The sequence below is a fragment of the Sycon ciliatum genome, chromosome 2, assembly GCF_964019385.1.
Source record: "Sycon ciliatum chromosome 2, ocSycCili1.1, whole genome shotgun sequence".
Taxonomy (NCBI): domain Eukaryota; kingdom Metazoa; phylum Porifera; class Calcarea; order Leucosolenida; family Sycettidae; genus Sycon; species Sycon ciliatum.
Window position 1 is genome coordinate 20,049,154 of NC_088644.1, and position 22,754 is coordinate 20,071,907.

General features: G+C 45.0%; 2 protein-coding genes across 2 annotated transcripts in view; one reads left to right on the forward strand and one right to left on the reverse strand.

Moving 5' to 3' along the window:
* The window catches only part of LOC135809098 (cyclin-dependent kinase 12-like), a 16,194-nt gene extending 11,097 nt beyond the window's left edge, over window positions 1–5,097 (forward strand). The window contains exon 11 of the mRNA XM_065322366.1: window positions 4,239–5,097. Coding sequence (XP_065178438.1) covers window positions 4,239–4,304 — 66 coding nt within the window. The 3' untranslated portion in view covers window positions 4,305–5,097. The remainder of the gene's footprint in view (window positions 1–4,238) is intronic.
* Window positions 5,098–20,978: 15,881 nt separating this feature from the next.
* On the reverse strand, window positions 20,979–22,392 carry LOC135809099 (protein phosphatase 1 regulatory subunit 12C-like). The gene has a single exon (XM_065322368.1). The coding sequence runs from the start codon at window positions 22,067–22,069 to the stop codon at window positions 21,332–21,334; it is 738 nt and encodes a 245-aa protein (XP_065178440.1). The 5' UTR covers window positions 22,070–22,392; the 3' UTR covers window positions 20,979–21,331.
* Window positions 22,393–22,754: the final 362 nt, after the last annotated feature.

Consider the following 22,754-nt stretch of genomic DNA (forward strand, 5'->3'; position numbering starts at 1 on the left):
TTCTTCGATTCCGAGGTTCTTTATGGAAGTATACCAGTAGTCCAGATAGCCATTCTTCACCCATTCACCCTCAATACACAAGAAATTCTTCACCCTCAATACACAAGAAGACCAACGCTTCACTTCAGAACCAAGGTGCAAGTACAAGCAACAGAACAGCAGCAACAACAACCAGCATTGAGCTATATACCAGGCAGCGTGCAAGGAGCGAAGTGAGCAGGCAGCCAGCCGGCAAAGCGTGAATAGTGAAAGGTTCTTCAATAACACTATTCAATGGCGAGACACATCGACGCCACGACAAACACTTGATTGGAGCAGAAATACAAAACATAATATAGCAACGCCCGGACACGACACCTCCCCGCCTACGACCTGTTGAAAACTTGAAAGGAACCAACCTCTTCTAGAACAAAAGAACACATGATGCGCGTCAGCCTTACACAGACTCATACCCACAGCAGTGTTAAAAGTAAGGTATTCCGTTACAATTGCGCTCGAACAAGCTATTGTTCAGCCTGCAGTGATTGGTTCTGTGCTACTATCACTATCACAGCTAATGCAAGGCAAATCAAGACCAGGACGGGTAACAAGACCAGAAACGTGTCCAGGGACTGGTGACTGACCCGAACTAACTTGACTCGAAATCTATGCAGCTCCCGTGTACGTGGTGATGCCTTCATCTTCACGGTTCATCTCTCGTCTAGCTGTATCCAGCAGTTTAACGTCATGCTCCGGGACGGGCGCGTTGGTGATGGTGACCAGCCGCGGTCGCCGGGGTGCAGTTTATCGTCGTACCCAGGACGGGTTGTCGTGTGGTGACTATGACTGCTGGCAGCGCTCCCTCTCGCTGCCGAGGGTTCAGAATGTTGGTGGCACTGGACATCCTGGCGTGGTCGCCAAATGTCGTGAGTGGGGCAAGTAGTTGACGCGCACAGCACAACAGCATGCCGCAGACCACAGCAGACATAATGCAACGGATGGTGTGTCATTGCATGTATGCAGCCTAGTTCATATCATAGAAGGAGAGATGGATATACATTGAATGTAGAGTTGCTGCGAGAATAGCAACTGGAGCATGCCTGAGTGATCAATGTGATCAACGGGTCACTGGCAGAAGAATGCGTGGACAATCCATACAATACATGGCATCCGCATAAGCAGGCTCTCATTGGCCTTCCGCTGGTGGTGCTGGTGGCGGTCGGACTGGTCCAACTAAGCCGACCGTAGCCGACCGGAGGAAGTTGCACTGCCCTCCTCTTCCTCATCCTCCGCATCACCTTAGTCTAGATCAGTGTCCAGGTCCATCGCAACCTGGTCACCTTTGCCTTGGGATCCACCGCGGACCACGTCGGCATAGGAAGCCTTCTTGGGAGGTGCTGTACTGGCAACTCCCGCCATACTTCCCGCTGCCACCATGGCAGCAGTCACTGAGGCGAGGCTTCTCCGCAGGCCAACCTCACTTGGCCAAGTGAGCTTGCTGCCGCTCTTCCTGCTCCGCCCGCCGTCGATGGGAGCAGGACTTCTTCTCCTGTGCGGCGTGTGAAAACTCCTCGCCTTCCCGTTGCCGCTCCTGGGGTGGAGAAACATTCTTACTCGTCATCGGCAGTGAATCCCCAGTCCGGGCAGCGTCAGCACCGACGGAGGCAAGAAGAAGCTCTCTGACACTCGTTGCAAGAAAACCACACAGCCTCCGCAGCAGTGTGGCAGGCCGTTCACGACCGTTGGCCTCCAAGGACACCACTCCATTTTTGAGCGCCCTCCGAACTTCTTTCGTTTGGCGATTATTATTTGCCGCCATCTAGCCGTCCTTATGTGATGGACAGATACCAAATGTGATAACCGCGTATCCCGCGAGGAGCGTTCGGCCGCCATGTACGACTCCTGCCCAACACACCACACACAACAAGGTCACCGTAACCGGGAGGACGTTTGTTGTAGCGAACGTGAAGAAGGAGAAACGAGAAGTGTCACCAGCGGCCACGAACACTTCCTGTTCTAGGCCAGCTAAACCAAGGAGCAAGCATTAGTGCGAGTTACAGTGTACGGGCAAACGGCCAGCTGAAGAGTAGTTGGACTAGTTACCCTGGTAACGTATTATGGAGTGCAACAGCAATAGCACTGGCGATACTGTTAGGTCCGACTGTTGCTATCAGCGGGAACAGTACGGACGTACATGTGCACGTATACTATAACAATGATGACAGGTGAATAGTATCAACAGAAGATAAACAAGAGTGTGCAACTCCGCATCTCTTCTGCATAATCTGCAGATACCTCGGCCCACGGCGGAAATTGTTGACGTCACCTTTTTTGGAAGAACGAGCATTTTGCTGCAGAGCAGTGTAGAACACGTGCTGGGCACTGACCTTGTAATGTGAAGCCCGGCCAAGTGCACAAGGCAAAACTTCCCAAAAATCCCACAGCGCGTCGTGCGTTGTAGAAATAATTACGTCAACAATAATTTCCGCCGTAGGCCAACCCAACCGGGAGTTGCACACTCTTGTTTATTTACTCTTGCCAGTATGCATAGGTGGCACTGTCAGGGGAGATGCTAGATGGTGGTGGCACGGTAGATCAGTACGTTACAAAAGAGAAGCGGTGCTATACCAGCCCTGCATGTGCTGGAGGCGAGCGTGCATGAGGCTCGCAGGCCGTGAATGCATCTAGTCATGAATAGCACAAGTCATAGTTTCAGACCTGCAGGTTATGACAGTGGTATAAAACTGTGACTTTTCATCATAGCCTAGGAGCTGTGGCAGCTTCACGATCCACAGCAAGAAGGCAGCAATGCCTGTACCTATGGTGAAGTAACGTTAAAATAAAGATAACGTAACATAACTGTTAGCTATGGTGATTTGACTTTTATATGTTATACTAAGTCCACTATGCTTCCGAATAAATGCGGAAAGTGGTCGTGGGGCCCTGCTGCTCAGCAGACCTTGGTGGAATCAGTCTCACAGACGAAGCGGCGCGCTAGGAAAAATAGGGAAAAACATAAGAGAGACGAGGATAGGAATGGGTCGCAACCTCTATTTAGAGACTAGGATGTTGAGCCAATAGTAATATGTAAAGAGAAAAGGACCTATAAGTTACTAGTTATGACTATTGGAACTCATCGGAAATTTCCACACCTCAGCCTTCCAAGTTGGAAGATTGTTGGTTTGCGCTTCGTAGATGTGTTGGAGCTAGGTGTCAGGTCGTGGAATGTCTAGATATCCTTGTCAGTTTTGTGCCTTGTTGTCGCACTATCTGACTGCATAATATCTCGTTACCTTGGTGGACTGTTAGTCATAACTAGTAACGTTTTGGTCCTTTCTCTTTACATAAAAGAGAGAGGGAAAAATAAGACGAGAGCTAGACATGTCAAGTTGAGTGAACTGCACCTCCACATGAAGAAAAGCGAGAATTGTGGTGCAATTTAGTTTGAATGATACGAAGCACAGTGTGTTTTCTGTAATTCTTCTGCGGTATGTGTACAAAGTATAAAAAATATAAATCCAAATTAATGTCACACTCCAAAGGCAGCTCACAACAAGTGCCACACATACTGATGGCACTTGGGTCTTTTCCCCTCCCCCAGGGGACCATAGTCAGTTTCTGGAACGTACTACTGGAGGTGAAAGAAAGGGATTAATTAGAGACGATAAGATGAACGTTATTTCTGACGTGTTGCTTAGAGTTTAGCTCGCGTGTCGAAAAACCTGCAGCTCACGTCGAAATTGGGAGTTTTACGCCAAATTTGACGTGAAATTGCGCGTCACGTCGGAAATGACGTGCATCTTAACCTCTCTACTATGAAAGGATTGGGAGAACTTCAAATTCAAAGGATTAGTCAGGGGAGGGAAATGCCCAAAAAGAGAAAAAAAGTTTTAAAAACCATACCTGACCCACCAGGATTCGAACCGAGGACCTTGCTCGTCATGAGCAGCTATGGGACCAGGCCGAACCTAGAAGGCACTGACAAGTTTTTCACTCCAAAGGCAGCTCTCAATACGTGCCACACATGCTGATGGCACTTGGGTCTTTCCCCCTCCCTCTGTCAAGTTCGCGTCCTGGTGGGTCTGGTGTTTTTTCCTTCACTTCCCTGACTAATCCTTTGAATTAGAAGTTCTCCCAATCCTTCCAAAATTAAATTTACAAGTACTTCGAAGTAACATTTACAATGGCCAGGGGTTGTTCCTTCCATGGTGTGCTATTCTTCATGATGCTGTGGCGCTGTTCAATTTGTTTTCCCGTAGGTGGATGGGAAGCTGAATGAACTGCGTGATATGGTCAAGTTGAGGTATTTACAGCTAGACATGTAGTCTGGAGCTGCTCCATATGGTCAAGTTGAGATATTTACAGCTAGACATGTAATCTAATGCTACACAATAATGGTGAAGTTGAGATCAGTGTTGCAAGCTAGACTTGTAATCTGGTGCTACATAAAAGCGAGTACAGCCCTATAATTATCAATTACATTTGCCATAGCCTGCTCTTGATCTGTAGCCAAACATCATTTGCCCACGGGATGATTACCTTTTTGGCTTACTTTGAGGACCGCGCTGCAACGCACATCTGCACATGTTTCCTGCAATGACACCAGTGAGTCTTATTAGAATTGTAACTTATGTTGCACCGTTAGGCGCTGCATCTGCCGCTAGGGTTTATCGAGTGTTAGCGGCCGTCGTGAGTTCCCTTCGGGAATGGATACGATAATTTACTTTTTTACTTTTATTGCCAGCTGCAAGTAAGAAAGGTAACCTTAGCACTGATCTAGAGCCAAGCCAGCTGGTTGCAAGCAGCACATACTGCAACTTGCTTTGTTTATTCGGCCCTCAGCCCCACGCATATGCCTTGAGCGGCCACCTTTGCATTTCTTGCAGGTGTGTTGGTGCGTTTTTATCCCTTTTCTTGTATGTTGAGATTTGCAGTCTTGTACACTGCCGATATAATTGCATTACCCAGATTTCCAGATTTCCAGCAGCAATAGCAGCTTATCAGTTAAACTCTCTAGTATCTTGTGTGCACGCAAACAACTTCCCTTGAATCCTTTTCGGTAACCACCATCAACATTTCATTTTATCATGTTATTCTGATGTTTGTTTGTTCCGCCCAGTTGTCCAGTTGTCCTGTGACTAGTACCCCATTAGAATGATGGGATATACGGTCATAGTAAATTGTAAGGGCTTGTGTGTGTGTGTGTGGGTATCACGCACGGTGTGTGTGTGTATCACGCACGGTGTGTGTGTGTGTGTCATGCACGGTGTGTGTGTGTGTGTGTGTGTGTGTGTGTGTGTATGTCACTATTGTGTATGTGTATGTGTGTATGTATGTATGTATGTATGTATGTATGTATGTGTGTATGTATGTGTGTGTGTGTGTGTGTGTGTGTGTGTATGTCACTATTGTGTATGTGTATGTGTGTATGTATGTATGTATGTATGTGTGTATGTATGTGTGTGTGTGTGTTCAGGAAACATGTACAACAGCACCATTGCAAGCTTGCACACCATTGTAATGCAAACCTGACGAGGACACATGCCATGATGGTTATTATTATTTGCCGAAACGTCATGAACCGCGCCATCAAACGTGTTCGATGATTACAGAGTGATCGGGAAAGGCAAAGTCTGCTGAACACCACTTCCTATGTGTGAAACTAAAGAAACGGCCTCGGCCAGTACGGGAGTTTTGTTTGTGCACACTGCAGCTAACGCTAGTACCGGTTTTGCCATGGTACTGTATGTGCAACGCAACTGAGATACACTAGGCTGTGTCGCAGCCCAGAGAGACTACTGCTGGCGACTCGTAGATCATAGATCTACTGATACTCGTAGATCTGCCATGCATCAGCAGTCGTACTGAGTACTGTACTCGACTCGTCTGCACACTAGTGCACTGCGCCAGAAGTGTGCCAGAAGTTCCCAGAACGCAGGATTTTGTGTCTTTTTTTACATAATTTTCCCGCGGGAAGGTCCCCTGGACCCCCTCCAACACGGCCTTCGGCCGCGCCGACCTTCGGTCGTACCACTTCCAAAACCCCTCCTACGCCCCTGTATGAAACCGGCTTCAAAGAAACGAATACGTAGATTGTTGAATAGATTGTTGAGGTCTTTGAGCCATTGTACTCATGTATTGTACTACATGTACTGTGATAGAATGATACATGTACATGTACATGTACATGTACATGTAGCACAATTTCATGATTACTAGTTCTAACTTCACGGTCTTTGCCAGTCATTGCCCTAGCCTGGGTGAGGGTATTACTTGTGTGAATCCAATTCTTCTACAAAGTTACTTGTACAAGTTGTAGCCTGACAAGCAAAATTCCTGATACTCCTGCAGCACTCCCAACTCGTCACAACCACGTTCCATCATACAGTACTGTACATTCTTGTATGGATTTACCTTCCCAGTCTTTCATGGCAGGATTAGGGAGGTACATGTAGATCTGCCCGTTAAGAGCCTTCAGTAAATTGACTTCCCGCAGAACCCCGCAGTAGATGAGCGCAGAGAACATAAGAAGAATGTGATCACAATACAGGCTGCATACTGTGGCCTCGATCCGAGTGAGTGACCCGGGGAATCATCATGATCATGGAGATGCCCCGGAGGGTCCGACCTTGCATGCCAAGAGCCCCATGACTATGAGGGGCACTGTTGTCAGTGACTCACTCAAAGTCGCACCACAAGAAGGGGTCCGCAGGGAATTGTCCCTCCTGTGCGTGGCCCTGTGGAATTACGAGTACATGTATATTTCTTTGCAAAACTCCAGTCTGAACTATTATAAATAATTTAATTCAAAATCAACCCACAGTTCTGTAAATATTCCGTCCAACCTACATGTAAGTGAACATGTGCATTACAGATGTTTATCACTTTCTTAGTATTGATGCCATACCTACGCAGTCAGATATTCCTGCATATTTCACTCCTTATATATGGCTATATAGACTGCTTATATTTGACTCCATTTTAGGGATACGACGACCCCGAGGACGACCACGTCTGAGATGGATCGACGTTGTCAAGAAAGACTGACAATGCATTAATCTGTCGCTTCTGGATGCTGTGCAATCTGCTTCTGATAGAGCTGCTTGGCTCGAAATTGTTAACAGATGCGTTGACCTCATGCAATGAGTGATATGCGAACTGTCATTATTATCATTATTAGGGATTGAACACATGCTTTGGTTTGTCGTGACAAATCTAATATTGACTTGTTGTTATTGTTGTTGTTGTTTTTACATCGCAAGTCAAACGGGAAATCATGCCCAATGTTATGATGACGATGGAAAGGGAGAAAAGATTTAAGAACAAGATTAGATAACCTGGATAAGTGGAGTGAAGGAAAAACAGTGAGCCTCTCAGGGTAAGGATCATCTTCCATCTTTTATTATTCTTTATTTCCACGATGGCCCATGGCCAATAAGGAAGATAATATGATTCAAATCAGTCCAGAATCATATAAAATCAGTCTAGCAAGTAAGGAAACCAACACATTGCAGGGGGATGGGGTCACGATGGGGTACAGTGTGAGCTACTACAGGAGCATATGGATGATAGAATGAGGCTAGACGCCATTGATTTAATCTTAATTAACATTGGCCATGAAAGTGAACTTTCAATAGGCCTGGGCGGATAATGCTAGCATTATAAGTAGCATTATAGTGTGCGATTTGCAACGAGCATTATGCTAGCATTATAACTAGGGGTGAAAGTTGGCACTGAGATCCCGAGTTCGAGTACTCTGATTTTCTCCGATCGAATATTCGAGTATTCGAGTATTTTTCATCTCCTAAAAATTGTACACAAAGGGCTTTAAAATAACATGATACAACCCTGATTGAACCGAGTAGCAGTCATTTTTCTCGGGTATATTGGTTGGTGGGTCATTTGGGCTCTCTCTACTCGTGAACAAATGTTCACCACACAGTCTGCACATCACCATCTGCCGACTGCTGCCCTGAAACTGCAGATTTCTGTAGTAAATGCATGTACCATGTATGAACGAGTACTCTGATTTATTCCCAGTACGATTATTTTTGAAAAAACCGAGCGAGTACTCGAGTACTTGGTATAATTGTTTCACCCCTAATTATAACACTACATTTCCACAAAAGTGGCATTATACTCAAATTTAAATGGCCCTTACTTCTGCGAAAACCAGGCTTTATAGGGTGAAAATCATTTTTTTGGAGAAAAATGATGTTTTGTAAAAAGGTTGTGTCGCGTGCACGCGGACGCAGTGTCAGTGAAGTGGAACCAAAGAGAATCTCGCTTGTTTGAAGAAGTATAGCTAGCAGTCATGGCAGGAAGGGTTTCAGAAGTCAGGGAAATCAAAGGGCTTCCGGTAGAATAGTCTCTGCTACTCCTCTAGTCACAAAGAAGAGTTTTTGAGCGGATTGAACGGATTCCATCTCCTACACTCAGGGATGGCGAAAATTCTGCGCTAGCTGCTGCTTGGGGAAAATGGTGAAGAAATCGTCTCCAATTATAGTCGTGATGGCGATAGTGAGGAGAACCTGGACGACATCGATCCAGCCAATCGAAGTACGGAGATACTAGCTGCTTCTGGACCTCACACAAAGGGAACACGCACAGCAGAGCTGATACGTTTGCAGCAAGTTCACGAGGAAAAAGGCTTGAAGTGCAGTGTGAAAACTGTTTTGAATTGAAGTCTTTGGCGATGAAGTGCTACTGAATGCCAGGCGAATGAGCGAGCAGATCGAGAGGCCTCTACTCGAGACTTTCCTCGCTGGACAGCTAGCTGCAAGGGATTGTATGGAGCAATAGCAGCATACAATTAGCATTATGATCATGATTTTCTAACATTTTCCATGCCGTCTACGTAGAACTACGAAACGTGCGCAATACTGCCCAAACCAAGCCATTTTCCATCCTTACTACTGGTGAATTGCTGGAATTACAGAGGAACAGCAGCATTATAAGTAGCATTATGATACAGTTTTTCTGGCATTGCCATTAGCATTATCCCGCAAAATAACTAGCATTATCCGCCCAGGCCTAACTTTCAATGGACGTGTGAATTGTGATGTGGTAGGGCAGGACAACTAGAGGGGAATACTAGACTGTGAGATCTCGAAATAGTTGTTTTATGTAATGCATTTCGTACCAGGTCAATATAGCCTATTGTAGGAAATAGAAAACTCGTAAAAGACCTCGGTTTCACCTCACACACTCAAAAGACCTCAGTTTCACCTCGGTCTTTTACTCGGCTTTGATACATGTATACTCTAATTTCAGAAATTTTAGGTGCTCAATATTTTCGGTATGAGGGCAACAGGCCAGGTTAGGTGAGCAGACATTTTCGGTACAGAGAAGCAGTTCCCTATTGGGTTATGTGTGGTAGTGTTTGTTCGGTGTATTGAAATTTTAGGTATGAAACAGATGCACCGAAAGTACCGAAAATAAAAGTACACCGAACATTTGTGAAATTTAGTAATTATTGACCTCGCACTCAGTCAACATTACATGGACAGTCATGTACACATGTGTACATGTAGATACATAAAAGTCTGCATAGCAGTATTCGCTTTTAGAAATGCCTGCCTCAAGTACTAATCATGAATGCCTGAATGTACAACTACAATACAATGTAGTAATTTACAAAGAGAGGTTTGGTAAACTGGGGGGGGGGGGGGGGGGGGGGGGGGTCTACCGGGGAAAGTGGTCAATGCGCAGAGCGCCCAGTTCACATACAACTACACTTACAAGTGTCAGAAAGAGATAGAGGTCCGATCGGAATTCGTTGTAACCTATAAGTTTCCTCAAACTATTATTACTTCGCTGTCCGAAGTTCAGCGCAAAGTAGAGAATGATTATTATTGATACATGTCACAGCGTATTGCCATTGGTGGTGGTACATGTACAGTGGTGGACAGAATTATTGTCCCACCCATGCTAAAATGTGATTCAGTTGATTGTTACTACCTAGACTCTAGCTGATGTGATAAAGACATTAGATACCTGATAGAAAAGGCAAGTTTTGCTTGTTATATGGTTTACAACTAGTAAAAGCAGATCTACGTGAAGATAATAGGGCAACATGTGGGACAATAATTATGGCCGAAACCCAGTATATACGGTAAGGTTGCCTACTCTACCTAAATACAGCTAGGATAGAACTGAATTAATGCTAGCACCACTAAAAAATCCTGATCTGATGAAACTCACACAGTTTTACCACTTCGTGGCTCCACCCTTGGCCTTGATCACTGCCTCCATGCGCGCCGGCATGGTGTTGACTATGCGCGCGCATTCTGGGGCAGTGATGAGGTTCCATGAACTCTTGCAGACATCCCACAGCTGGTTTGTGCTGGTGGGCCTGGTCTGCAGCTCATGGCGCTTCAGGCCAAGGATGTGCCACAGGTTTTCTATCGGATTCATATCCGGCGACTGCGGTGGCCACTCCATAACGGCGACGTTGTTCTCCTGAAGCCACTGCTTTGTCGCGCGCGCTGTATGCTTCGGGTCATTATCCTGCATGAATATGCCACCAGCATCGCCGAACGCATCCTGCATGCTTGGCAGCATCACGTTCTGCAGTATTCCCAAGTACTGCTGCGCGTTTAATTTGCCGTCGACCTTGTACAGGCGGCCTCTGCCTTTGGCGGACATCGCTCCCCAGATCATGATGTTGCCGCCTCCATGTTTCACCGTTTTGCGTGTGCACGAGTCTGCGAGGGCTTCTCCTGGTCGTCTTCTGACGTAGACAGCCCCGTCAGACCCTACCAGGTTGAACTTAGACTCATCCGTCCACAGAACTCGGCTCCACTGCTCACACGTCCAATTCTTGTGGGCTTTAGCAAATTTCAGCCTCTTTACTTTATTCACCTTGGAAATAAAAGGCTTTTTCACCGCCACACACCCTCGCAATCCACTGTTTTGCAGCCTGCGACGCACAGTTCGCACTGAGACGGTATTCTCACCCTCCTGCGCCAACTCAGCTCTCAGTTTTGTTGCCGTCTTGAACCTATTGCACATTGAAAGCACCTTCAGCCTGCGATCAAACCTGGGGGTAGTCTTCCTTGGGCGGCCAGTGTGGGGCTTCGTATCGACTTTGCCAGTTTTTTTGAACGCAGAAATAATTCTGCGTACCGTACGATCGCAGAGACCCGTCAATCCAGCTATAGATCGCGACGAGAGACCCTCCTTGTTCATCTGAACAACAAATTCCCTACTATCTTTACTGAGCTCCTTTCCTCTCCCCATCGTGCAGAAAACCAAAGTGAAATTACTGAAATTGTTGTCAGGAAGCCGTCAGCAGGTTCGGAAATCACCACGTGGTGAAGATTTTGAATTTCCCGCAAAAATCGGTCGCAAAAGTTTTGCCAGTCGGACACGTGACATTTCGGCCATAATTTTTGTCCCACTTTTTGTACGGTAAATCGTGAGTATTCTGGAAAACTGGTTAGCTTTGTCATAACTCGTTGTTAATACCTGAAATGCTTCAACATTGTGGCTGTTTGGCGCACAGAATTGTCCAGGTTGGTCTTTAGATTCCAAAAGATGACCAAAATGCAAGGTGGGACAATAATTCTGTCCACCACTGTATGACCTTTCCTCTAGCTGTAGCTGTGTGCACGATGGATGCCCCAAGTACATGTCTGACCGGGCTACATGGCACGTACTGTTGTAAGTGTCCGCCAAGAAGTGTCCCACTAGGAAGCCAAGAGCTATTCATCCCGTTTCCTTTTGCAAAAGCGTGGTACATCTGGCCTGGTCAGGTACATCCTCGTAGCGCTGTTGACTGTTGTCTTCCTCCTGCTAACTCCTATCCCGTGAACAAAATGGTGAATGGGATGGGTAAGGATACGCTGTACTGCAAGCTAGCTGCATGTAGGACATGATTGTACACATGTACGCCGTCATTGTGCATGCTATGTGGACTCAGTGGGGAATTATGGGGCGAATGGATTCCGAAGAAGACATCCGGGGCGCCTCATTCCATAAAATATGTGGCTAGCAGCCACGGGTGATCAGCAACGCTCTGGTAGCTTCTGGCTCTTTCAGCCTCCGCAAACACGTGCAGGACGCGAGTCACATGTACACCTAGACGTACTTGACTGATTGTACTGTGCTTGTAAGTATTAGTTGTAGGCTAGATTATGACTACACCATCGAGTCCTTGACAAACCTTCTGGTAATATCAAGAGTAATACTGAGTAAAATGTTCTAAATGTCTCTGCGGGCGGAAATGCTGCTACTCCCCACAATGGCGGCCCACGTGACACAACGTGTAGCGCAGCATTGGAAGGCAAAATAAAACAAAAAACAAAATAATTGCTACATCATGTTGCAGCTACGCTACAGACTATTCCGACTCCCGAGTATGCGTCAGAATCGTCAAGTACATGACTTTACATAATCATTGTAGGTGTACGATCAGTCATGTAAATGACACACACGGGTACACGTGCACGTGGGCATGATGATGGACAATACACTGTACAAGGTTTTACTAACGATATCACAGTTCCGTTCCTTACCACAATGGTTCATAATTACAACTGGCCCGTGGACGACTTTAATGAGTACTTGATGGCTACAGCTCAGTTTTCTTGAACAGCATCCACACTGAGAAAAAAACACTGCCGCTATGATGAGGCCAATGAATGATGATCAGTGGCAGTGTGCAGTGTTGACTGTTGCGACAGTGTTCTCTTGACTACTTTGCTTCGTTGTTTACCAATTCTCACCAACCATCCGTAAATGGTAATGATGCTTGATCGACTCTGCTACAACACGTCATTACTACATTACACGTCTGTCATGATACACTGTACATCAGAGTTGAGCACTTGGATGAAAAGCTTAGCTGAATTTTGTATTCTAGAGCAGAAATTTGACACTCTACCGGCAACAGGACCATACACTGTATGATTATTCTAACGTACATGTACATGTATGCCTGGATGCTTTCAGAGCCTTTTCATCACAAGCAAGGCAACATTAGTCAATACTCAATACTACAATAGTGAATGATGATCATACAGTACACACAAGTGCAATCACACATGTTTATAACTTATTATTATTAAATGAGAGAAAGATTGCTGCTGGTGCCTGAATGGTTCGGCTGAAGAACGCGTGGTTGTGATGAGTTGGGAGTGCAATGAATAGAGAAAGATTACTAGCATTTTAGGGTTTTACGTATTACGAAGCCACACACATACATTGTACATGTACAAGTCATGTACAATGTACTACAGTATGTCATTACGAGGAGTGAGAAGTTAGTCAATAGTGCAGTTTGTTTACAGCGACTTCTCACTGTTCGTAATAAACATTTACCTTTTGAACTTTGCATTTACATGTACGGTTGTCACATGTACTCAATCGATTCATAGCGGGATAATTTGTTTCTTATGTCCTCGCAAATTTAGGATCCGACGTTCCTTAGGAAAATTCCTCAGATTTTACCGATCTTGCTTACCAAGACGTGCTTGTAGGGCAGCGCTGAATAGACGGCAAATCAACCACCTAGTGCATTCCAGGGTCTACATGTACATGTACAATATAAGTAGAGTATTTTGAGTTTGTGCCTAATTAGGGCCTGGTCAGACTGCGGCAGTACATGGCATGTTCTATGGTGCAGGTGGCTCCATCAGGAATCGAACAGGACCATTCAGTCAGTACACCATCGCATAGCCCAATCACTGCAGGATAAACACAAGGACTTTTGGACGTGCTGAACGCACTACAATAAAAAATACAGATTATAGTCTAGGCCTGGACTGATTCGGTTGCAAACCACTTTTAGTACTTATTATTTACTGTGTTTACTATGAACGGGATGCTGGCATTAATTTTAATGAAACATTGGCAAGATGACCTCAGTGCATGCAAACAACCACGAGATGGTGATGCCAGGGCATGCACTGTACTACAATGTAGTATCAATCACTTCGTATTCTACTACATCATAGTAATACAATGTTGTTTCATAGTACAATGCACATCATGTGCAGTAGATGTACCTGGGCTGGTAAAACGTGCATACCTAGCAAGTAGCAAGACAAACACTGCATCTAGAACTGCAATATTTCTGAGTTCCACTTTCCTGGACTGCGTTTTTCAGGCATCGCGTCTTGTGCACTCAACACAACACGGGCATGGCGTCTTGTGCACTCAACACAACACGGCACAGTTGTACGGCGTGGCTAGGTAACAGTGGAATGATGACAGAAGGCTGGCCAGCATTATTTAGAAAAGCGATCCTGTCAGCTTTTCTATTATTGTGTTCACATGGCAGAAAAAACGACACCGCTATGCTACGTAAGTTTCTACGTAAGGTGCTCGGTACTTCACTTAGGCTACGTAAGTTTCTACGTAAGGTGCTCGGTATTAGATCTACCAACGGGTGGTAGCCGCGTGCTGTGCACGTGCACGGCAGACATTGTGTTGCATGCAGTGCAGTCCGTTTTCGGATGTGCATGCGCGAGGAACTTCCTTCTTTGGAACTGCTTCTTGCATGAGCTGTTTCGGATATTTCGTGTCCTGGCTTATTTCGCTTCGGCTCTGCTGAGACCTCTTTTCACGGAATATTACTCAATGACAGGTGAGTTGACCAGTTCCCTTTGATTCATTTGCTTGTGTTGACTCTTTCATTTACGAAAAGTGTGCTGATTTTAGGTGGAATACAATAAATAATGGAAAAGCTGACAGGATATCTTTTCTAAATAAAGCTTTTCTGCTGTCGAGGCCTCCTTTTACGGAATACTCAATGACAGGTGATCTCTGAGTTGACCAGTTTCCTTCGATTCATTTGCTTATGCTCACCCTTTCATTTACGGAAATGTGTGCTGATTTTATTCGGATTTAGATCCATTCGTATCTCTTTGCCCTTGCCAACAGTGTGCGAAGAACGCGAGTTCACCTTCTTGACGGTAAGGCTTACATTGTATGTTGCTGCTGAGGCTTAGATGTGTTGTCGAAATACTCATGTTCATTGTAGTAGTAGTAGTAGTAGAATTTATTATTTTGATAGGGAAGGCCCTACAGACGTTGCCGTCTTGTTACAGGGAACCCTAAGTGCTCTTTACAGAGCGAAACAAAAACGGATAGATGCTCAACCTGACGACACGGGACAGGCAGAGAACTCCACCTATCAGTGCCAAGGAAAGAAATGGAGAACATGCCATATCTAGTGGTAGCAGCGGGCAAAGAAAGTGAAGAGAATGATTGCCCTCTAGTGCGCCTCTCGGTGCAAGTAGCAGCCGACTGGAGGGTGAACATTGAGGAAAGAAGAGGGCTTGTAAGCTGATGAATACAGCGGAAAACAAAAATAAAAAGCCTCAAGTTGAGACGAGATTCGAGGGAGTATAACTTAGCGTGCCGCAAAACAAAGACAGTCGGGGTACGGCGAGGGAGACCAAAAACCTGTTTCATGCTGATATGACTTAAAGTAACAAGGCGAGAGTATAAAGATGGTGTAAGACAGTGAGCATACGAGTTGCTGGCGTATTCAATAGTGGATTGGATGAGGGATAAATAAAATATTCGCTTAGTTGTGTGGTCTACTGTACGGCGGCAGCGGCGGAATGCTCCTATCTTCTTATAAACAGATGTACATACATGGTTGACTTGATCCTCAAAGGTGAGGTGTTGGTCAATAATGAGGCCAAGATAACGCGCTGTGGCAGACATTGGTACGTTACAAGTAAGGCACTGGTCATGATTGCTTCCGGCATTCCGTGCCCCGATCATAGGGTAGAATCTGAATTTTGCAGTGGCATAGCATCGTTGGCAGTTCCCAATCTGTAGGGGAAGGTTCAAGGACGCATTGGCCGAGTACTAGTATGCAAAATAAATTCGCATATCAGGGAAAATCTCCATTATGGAGAGGTTCATGCATTCAGTGACTTGTTTGCTTCATAGGAAACAAGCCAATGGGTGCAGTCTCGTCTCGTGAAAATCTCGTACCATTGGATTTGTTTACTCGAGCCTGGGCTGTTTGATTTGTGAGTAGCGCCGAGATTGCACTGCCCCAAATAAAGTTGCGTGCCGGTAGAGCAAGAATTACGATCTGCAATCTGTTTGTTGTACCTGCAAGAATGTGCTGTACATGTATCGTATTTTCTCTGTTGTTGTTTCAGTTGCCGTCATGTTGCTAAAGAAAGGTACAGTGACTCATTTGTTTCATAAAGCCCGATTCATACTTCATCTCGCGTACGGGAAACCCATCGCGCGACCGTCGCGCGATGGGTTTCCCGTACGCGAAATAGTTGAGCTCAGATCAACTTTTTCGCGACGCAACGCGTTTCCCGTACGCGACATGAAGTATGAATCGGGCATAAAAGACGAGTCAATGGTTTGGTCTGGCTTAGAATCTTTCGCTGTAGAAGAAATCTATTCGTGTCTCTATTGGAGAAATAATTGTATTCACTCGTTATAAAATAGGGTTAAGACAAACTCACAGAGCAAATGCCATCGGTCCCTTGATGTTCGTCCTAAAGAGGTTTGACTGGATATCATTCATACTCCCCCAAAGTCGTGTAACATGTTATTATTATGGAGTGCCTTGTTTATCTCTCAGTACCTCCAACCATATATCCTTGCCCCTTATATCCTCAGGATCAGTGTAGTTGTTGGAATGAGGTGTCGGACTCAGCAATGTATTTTTTTACATTTTAATACATGTTTATTGTTCCTACTTTGCTGTGTTGTTTTAGACAATCGTGGACTTGTAACACTTTGAAGTCATTGAACTGCTTCCAAAAGTTTTATCGACATCAACAGAATTACGATTTCAGTACAATAATTATGATGCCAGATGACCTTATCACGACAACCCATGACTACAATTATAAACACAGAATCAACAAAAACATCTGCGGCACGCACTTGGTTACAATTCTCATGTAAATGTGATTTAGGGTGTGGACATCTGAATTTTCTGAAAGACAAGACAATTTTATGACAGAGTCATGAAATTCTGCAACATCCACAGAATGACCTGCGTATAAAAAAGGTATCACCGCCACTGCACTACCCATAATAGAAGAACCTGAATACAGTGTACATGTACGCAAGACTAGTTCCATTTTCTGCAAGAAAAGGCTTGCACATCAATGCGTATAAATACGGTATTGAATTTGATAATGATACACGTGCATGTACATAGGGGCTCCCGTAAGAAGACCATAGGTCTGTGGGAAACACCCTAGTAAAATAAAATAATAATAATAACATGTAGAGGCGCTACATGTTGGCCATCATTAATTTTAGGGCATTCCATTGGTGACACAATTATAGGTTCTGATCGGTGGAATATGCTGCCTTCCACTGTTCGCGCTTATCGCCCATTTGTTCGTTCATGCTTAACCTTTCTAGGGGCTCCCGTAAGAAGACCATAGGTCTGTGGGAAACACCCTAGTAAAATCAATAAAATAATAATAATAATATCCTTTAGCCAAAAAAACAAAAGAAATTATAGCAATAAAAACTGCTTCATGGCAGTTTTCTAAAAAAAGTTATTGTGTTCTAGTCCATGGACCCCGTCTAAAAAGTAAGAAATTAACGAAATGTGATAGCCGAAAATTAAAATTTCACACAAAACCTCACAATAATCACACACAGGATGCGAGACGACCTTTTCCCCTCGTGGTCCTCTTTCATATGCAAGCATGTTGGCGCAGTACATGTACGTGTACAAGTACAAGTGTCGGAATAAACAAGTGTTGAAAGCCGTACTATTAGATCTTCAAGTGTCGTGATTATTGTGAGGTTTTGTGTGAAATTTTAATTTTCGGCTATCACATTTCGTTAATTTCTTACTTTTTAGACGGGGTCCATGGACTAGAACACAATAACTTTTTTTAGAAAACTGCCATGAAGCAGTTTTTATTGCTATAATGATTTATGAACTCTGCCCGAAGAGTGCTAGTAGTAGTACTACAGCACATCCGCCGAAGGTAGTTGCTACATATATGTATACCACTAATGCACTATGTTTGCATCACGTGGTGTTTTAAAAAACAAGGCACATTTATTTACATGTACATGTACAGTATGTAGTAAATGATTAATGATTATGTAGCCGCATGAGGTTGTCAATGCCACACATGTACAAGCACACAAGTACTCATTACTTCTCGTCAGTGGCAGCTCATGCAGTTCGAGGTTTCAAGTACGCACATCAATCATGTCAAAACCCGATTCTCATCCATAGCAACAAGAGCGAACCTGACCCAGCCGAAAATAGGCAATGAGTCTGCAGTCGTTCCTATGCTTTGCACAATGTTGTCTGTGGTCTGTGATCGATACTTCCTTCCCGCACGTTTCTAATTCAATACTTGAAAAGTTGAAGCTTTCAAAGATTGTCAGTCAATGAATAATGCTACTACAGAGATAGCCATTGAAAAAAGGTCAGTTTGGCACCAACTGATTCACAGCAGTGACCAGTCCAGTAGCAGTGCAGTAGTAATCTCATTCCGTAATGATATCGTCTGAATCCTCCCCACGACACCAGGATAGCTAGCTAGCCCTGCCCTGTTGTGCGTGCCGTCATCCTGAGCGCTTTCACCTCTCACCTGGACGATAGAATGTAATTGTTGTGCTGAAAACGTGCGATACGGTTACTGAATGGTGCCAGGCAGCCTGGAGTTGGCGCTTCCATAATATGGCATTTATTCCAGTTGCGTCGGTCGATGATCCTACATGTACAATGCTTGAACTAAATCATTCACTTGAAGTGATACGCGAATATCCAAACACGTTGTATGCATTATTACCAGCCTTTCAGGTGTGAGATTACCGTTCCATTATTACTATCACCTGCCACCTTTCGGTCGCCGCAAGTGGGTCTTCCCCACCACCTTGTTACATGAAGAAAGCGTTTCAAGCGACGTTTGATCTGACGAAAATGCCATATCCCTATGTTCATGTATGGCTTCAGAAAGTAGTGCATGCCAACCCCACACAACGATCGCGAATCAGTGGTATGACGATTCAAGAAGTGTTGTAATAAAGTACAATAATTATTTTCTTCGCCGTATCACCTGATATCAAGAGCGCCACTGCCAGAGCGCTGAACGGCGGGATTGAGCTGAAGGGAAGAGTCTAAAGGGGCCATCCGTAAATATAGATATTTATTTAGAAACGAAAACTAGTCGTTTAGGGGGAGGGGGTTTAGCGCCTGTTCGTTTCTCGAAAAATATCGATGCACGGTTTGTATGTGTGGGCACGTCCAGAAAAGAAAAGAAAAAATATCTATACTATGCATCGTTTGTATGTGTTCGTTTCTGAGGGAGGGGGAGGGGGGTTGAAGAGAGACGACTAGTTTTCGTTTCTAAATAAATATCGGTATTTACGGATGACCCCTATTAAGTAAGTTACTCAGACCTAAGACTAGTAAGAGGCTAAGACTCCTAACCACTTCCCATGATCCGTTGCATGATGTCATTCCAGTCGAGACATCGTCATCATTAGTGGCACTGGCACATAACATCTTTCCGCTATTGTGTCCATGAATAGAGGAGCTAAATAATGATAATTATTTTATCTACAGTACATGTAAACAAGCGTTTCGGAGACAGCAGTTTTAATTATAGCTACAAGGAGGACTAATTACACTGTAAGCATTTCCTGTTTTGTCGATCATCGTACATGTATAACATTTTACACATACATGTACATGTACATGTCGACATAATAACAGGAAATTCTTACAGTGCAATTATTCCTCCTTGTAGATACATGTATATACCTACATGTACTGTGCATATCACAGGGTGTGTGTTTGTGTGTGCCAGAAAAGAGGTTCGAAGCTAATAATGATAATAATATCAGAGGGTGTGTGTTTGTGTGTGTCAGAAAGTAGTTCGTGGCCTGTCAGTGTTCGTGTTTGGTTGTGAAAGCAAGCCAAAACTAACTTGGCAGAACAACTGCAACACGTTCTGTATGGGCTGGCAGTTGCAAAATCAGTCATGTACTAGACTGGCTGCTGTTCTCTGTCAGTTCTGTCCGAAATGTACACGTGGTAATGTCGTAAATAATGACGTGGAGCCTTTCCATTGCTATTTCTCCCTTTGGAAGCTATACATCTGGAATGCATCATACATGTGTGGCAGGACGTACCAAGAGTGTCTGTCATCTCATAATGCCTAATAATAATAGTGATGGTACATAATATCATCCATCCAGCGTGTACAGGCAAGTGTCTCGGTGCGTGTTTGTCCGCGGCAGGCCAAGCACAGTTGGCGGCACTGATCATACATTCAATAATTATTATTAATATTATGACTAGTCACGACATGCGACCACACTGGGTAAACTGCAGATCTAGACCATTGCGTCGTGCCGTCAGAAGGCGGGGATCAGGTACTAGGTGTGGCCTGCTTGAGGAAGATCAGAAGGTTGCACATACGGTAAAGAAGAGAATCGCTGTGTCACTCTACATCAGTACATGTGTATAAGAGTAGTCTCTGGCTCGGGGGAATGCATGGGAATCGTCACCTCATGCAAAGCACGGGGAAAAACAATTCAAAGTGCCAGGGCTTCTGCAAATAGCAGACCACTTGGGCACTTTGGAACATTTGCCCCACCCCATGGCACTGCAGGCAGATTGTAGCAGATGCAAGGCATCCATTGTGCCAGAGCTGGTAGTAATAATAGTGTATATTATTACCGACTCCAGTATTCACTGAATGCTAACACTGTACACGTGGTACTTTAGGCCACTTGAGTTTCACTTCATTCTCAAGTTTAGGTGTTTGAATTGTGCGGGTGGGTGGCCTATTGTATGTTCCCCGGTCTTGTCTTGAGTTTGAAACAAGCACGTGGATGACCGGTCGACCGCGTACCGACTACCATAACAATATACATTAATTTTACAGTTCGTGAAACCTAGCATGCAGGGCCTCATGACACCTATCCGCGTGTTCAAGCGGGCATACACTATGACCGTATATGGCATAGTGCAAGTCTTGAGACAACCCACCACAATCGTCTTCCAACTGCAACTGAGATTTGATTTTGGAATTGTTGCATTCCAGCTTCATTGCATTCTCAAGGTCTACTTCTATGTGCTTAGAATTGGCACATTTTATGAAGAATCGGTAGTACTACTACTAGTACGTATACAAAAATGTCAGCTGGATAAAACAGTATGGCTGTTCGTGTGACCAGGAGATTTGCCAAACAATTATTAAAATAGGTGAGCAGAAACTTCTCAAGCGTCAAGGCAATAAAATGATGATTGTAACAAGAAAAATGTCTCAAAACGTGGTGGTCTTTGATGGTAAGGTGAAATTGTATGGGAAATATATATTCAGCGATCATTCAGTTCTCATTCTGTGATCTGGAAGTCCATTGACAGTGTTCAGCTGAGAGCTGACTGGATGGCGCTGATAGCTTTGAGATCTTCAACTAGAGGCTTGACATGGGCACTGTCGGATACCCGTGCTAAGTCCAGAGCACCACTGTCCTGTGTGAACTCTGTGTCAGCTCCACTTTGAACGAGAAGTCGAGACAGTTCAGGCAGATTGAGAGCGATGGCAATGTGCAAGGCCGACCAGCCTTCACGATCGATAGCGTTGATATCCACACCCAGCTCAACGACCAAAGACACCGCATCCACATCACGGAGGAAGCACAGAAGATGCAATAGGGTGACGTTCTCATGATTCGACATGTTGATGTCCAGTGTTGGCTTCTCATTGGGCTGCTTCGCCCGATTGTGCTTCTCAGCGTTGAGTAACGTCTTGACAGTCTTCAGGTCTCCATCCTCAGCAGCAGCCCACACGAGAACATTGGCATGGAATGTTACACGTCTCGTGGGTGACGGAGAACGGCCTTGCCGGCTGGATTTCAGAATGGAACGTGTGCGGGTTGAAGAGGCAGCAGCTTGCTGGGTGCGCTCAGATGCACTCAGCGCTGTGTCGCTCAGGTTCGTCATTGGTGTTGCGGGGCGAACTTGCGTCTGCAGCTGGATAAGATCCTCGCTGGTTCTCCTTGAGAATAGTCTGCGTCGCTCAACTGAACTTAGACTTTCTTCATAGGCGACCTTCTCGCTGTCCTGCACTGCCACTGGTAGCTGAACATCGCTTTCCGGCTTCATTTTGAAGATTGTTGTAGGTGCTGCTGTTACTGGTGTTGCCGCTGCCGTGATGCTAAGATAAACTGATGCTCAGCTGGTAGCAAGCAGTAGTGTTTATAACTGCAGAGTCTGCAATACGGAGAATGTTCTAGTAGAACTCGATTGGCAATCAGCTGACTTACCGCAAGACTGGGTGAAGTACGGAAAAGGGAAACTCGGAAAACAAACTCGGATCGTGTGTCGTAATAGTCTACACTGCACTGAGCTTTCAGCTAAGTGGATGATTCACGATCTTCAGATAGGATTATTTGCTACAAGTGTTTTGTCTCAGAAGGAAGGTTCTGGCGAAATGAGAGTCGCGATTGGGTTTTATAGGCGCCGCGAGATGCTTACGCATCGTATTGCGCTCTACATTCCTACCTGCTTGGTGCGAGAGCGCTCGTGTCCTCGCAATCATTATGTGTCCCGTGTCATTGCCCAGCCGTGCTGGTGGCGACTTGACGTACCACACCGGCTGCAGTGCTGTAGGTGAAACTAACACTTCACTATTCTGTCAGTCATTGATATGATTATGAGCAATCATGTATGGTCACAGCCGATGACCGTAGACTGGCTGGGGCAGTACAGTGGTAGGCATGGTGTGGCAACCACGGCCCATCCACTATCTGCAGCCCATGTAGCTACGTAGCCTCGTAGGTGTGCTGTG

Coding starts and splice junctions, on each gene's coding strand:
- LOC135809099 (XM_065322368.1), bottom strand. CDS start 22,069: ATGAAGCCGGAAAGCGATGTTCAGCTACCAGTGGCAGTGCAGGACAGC.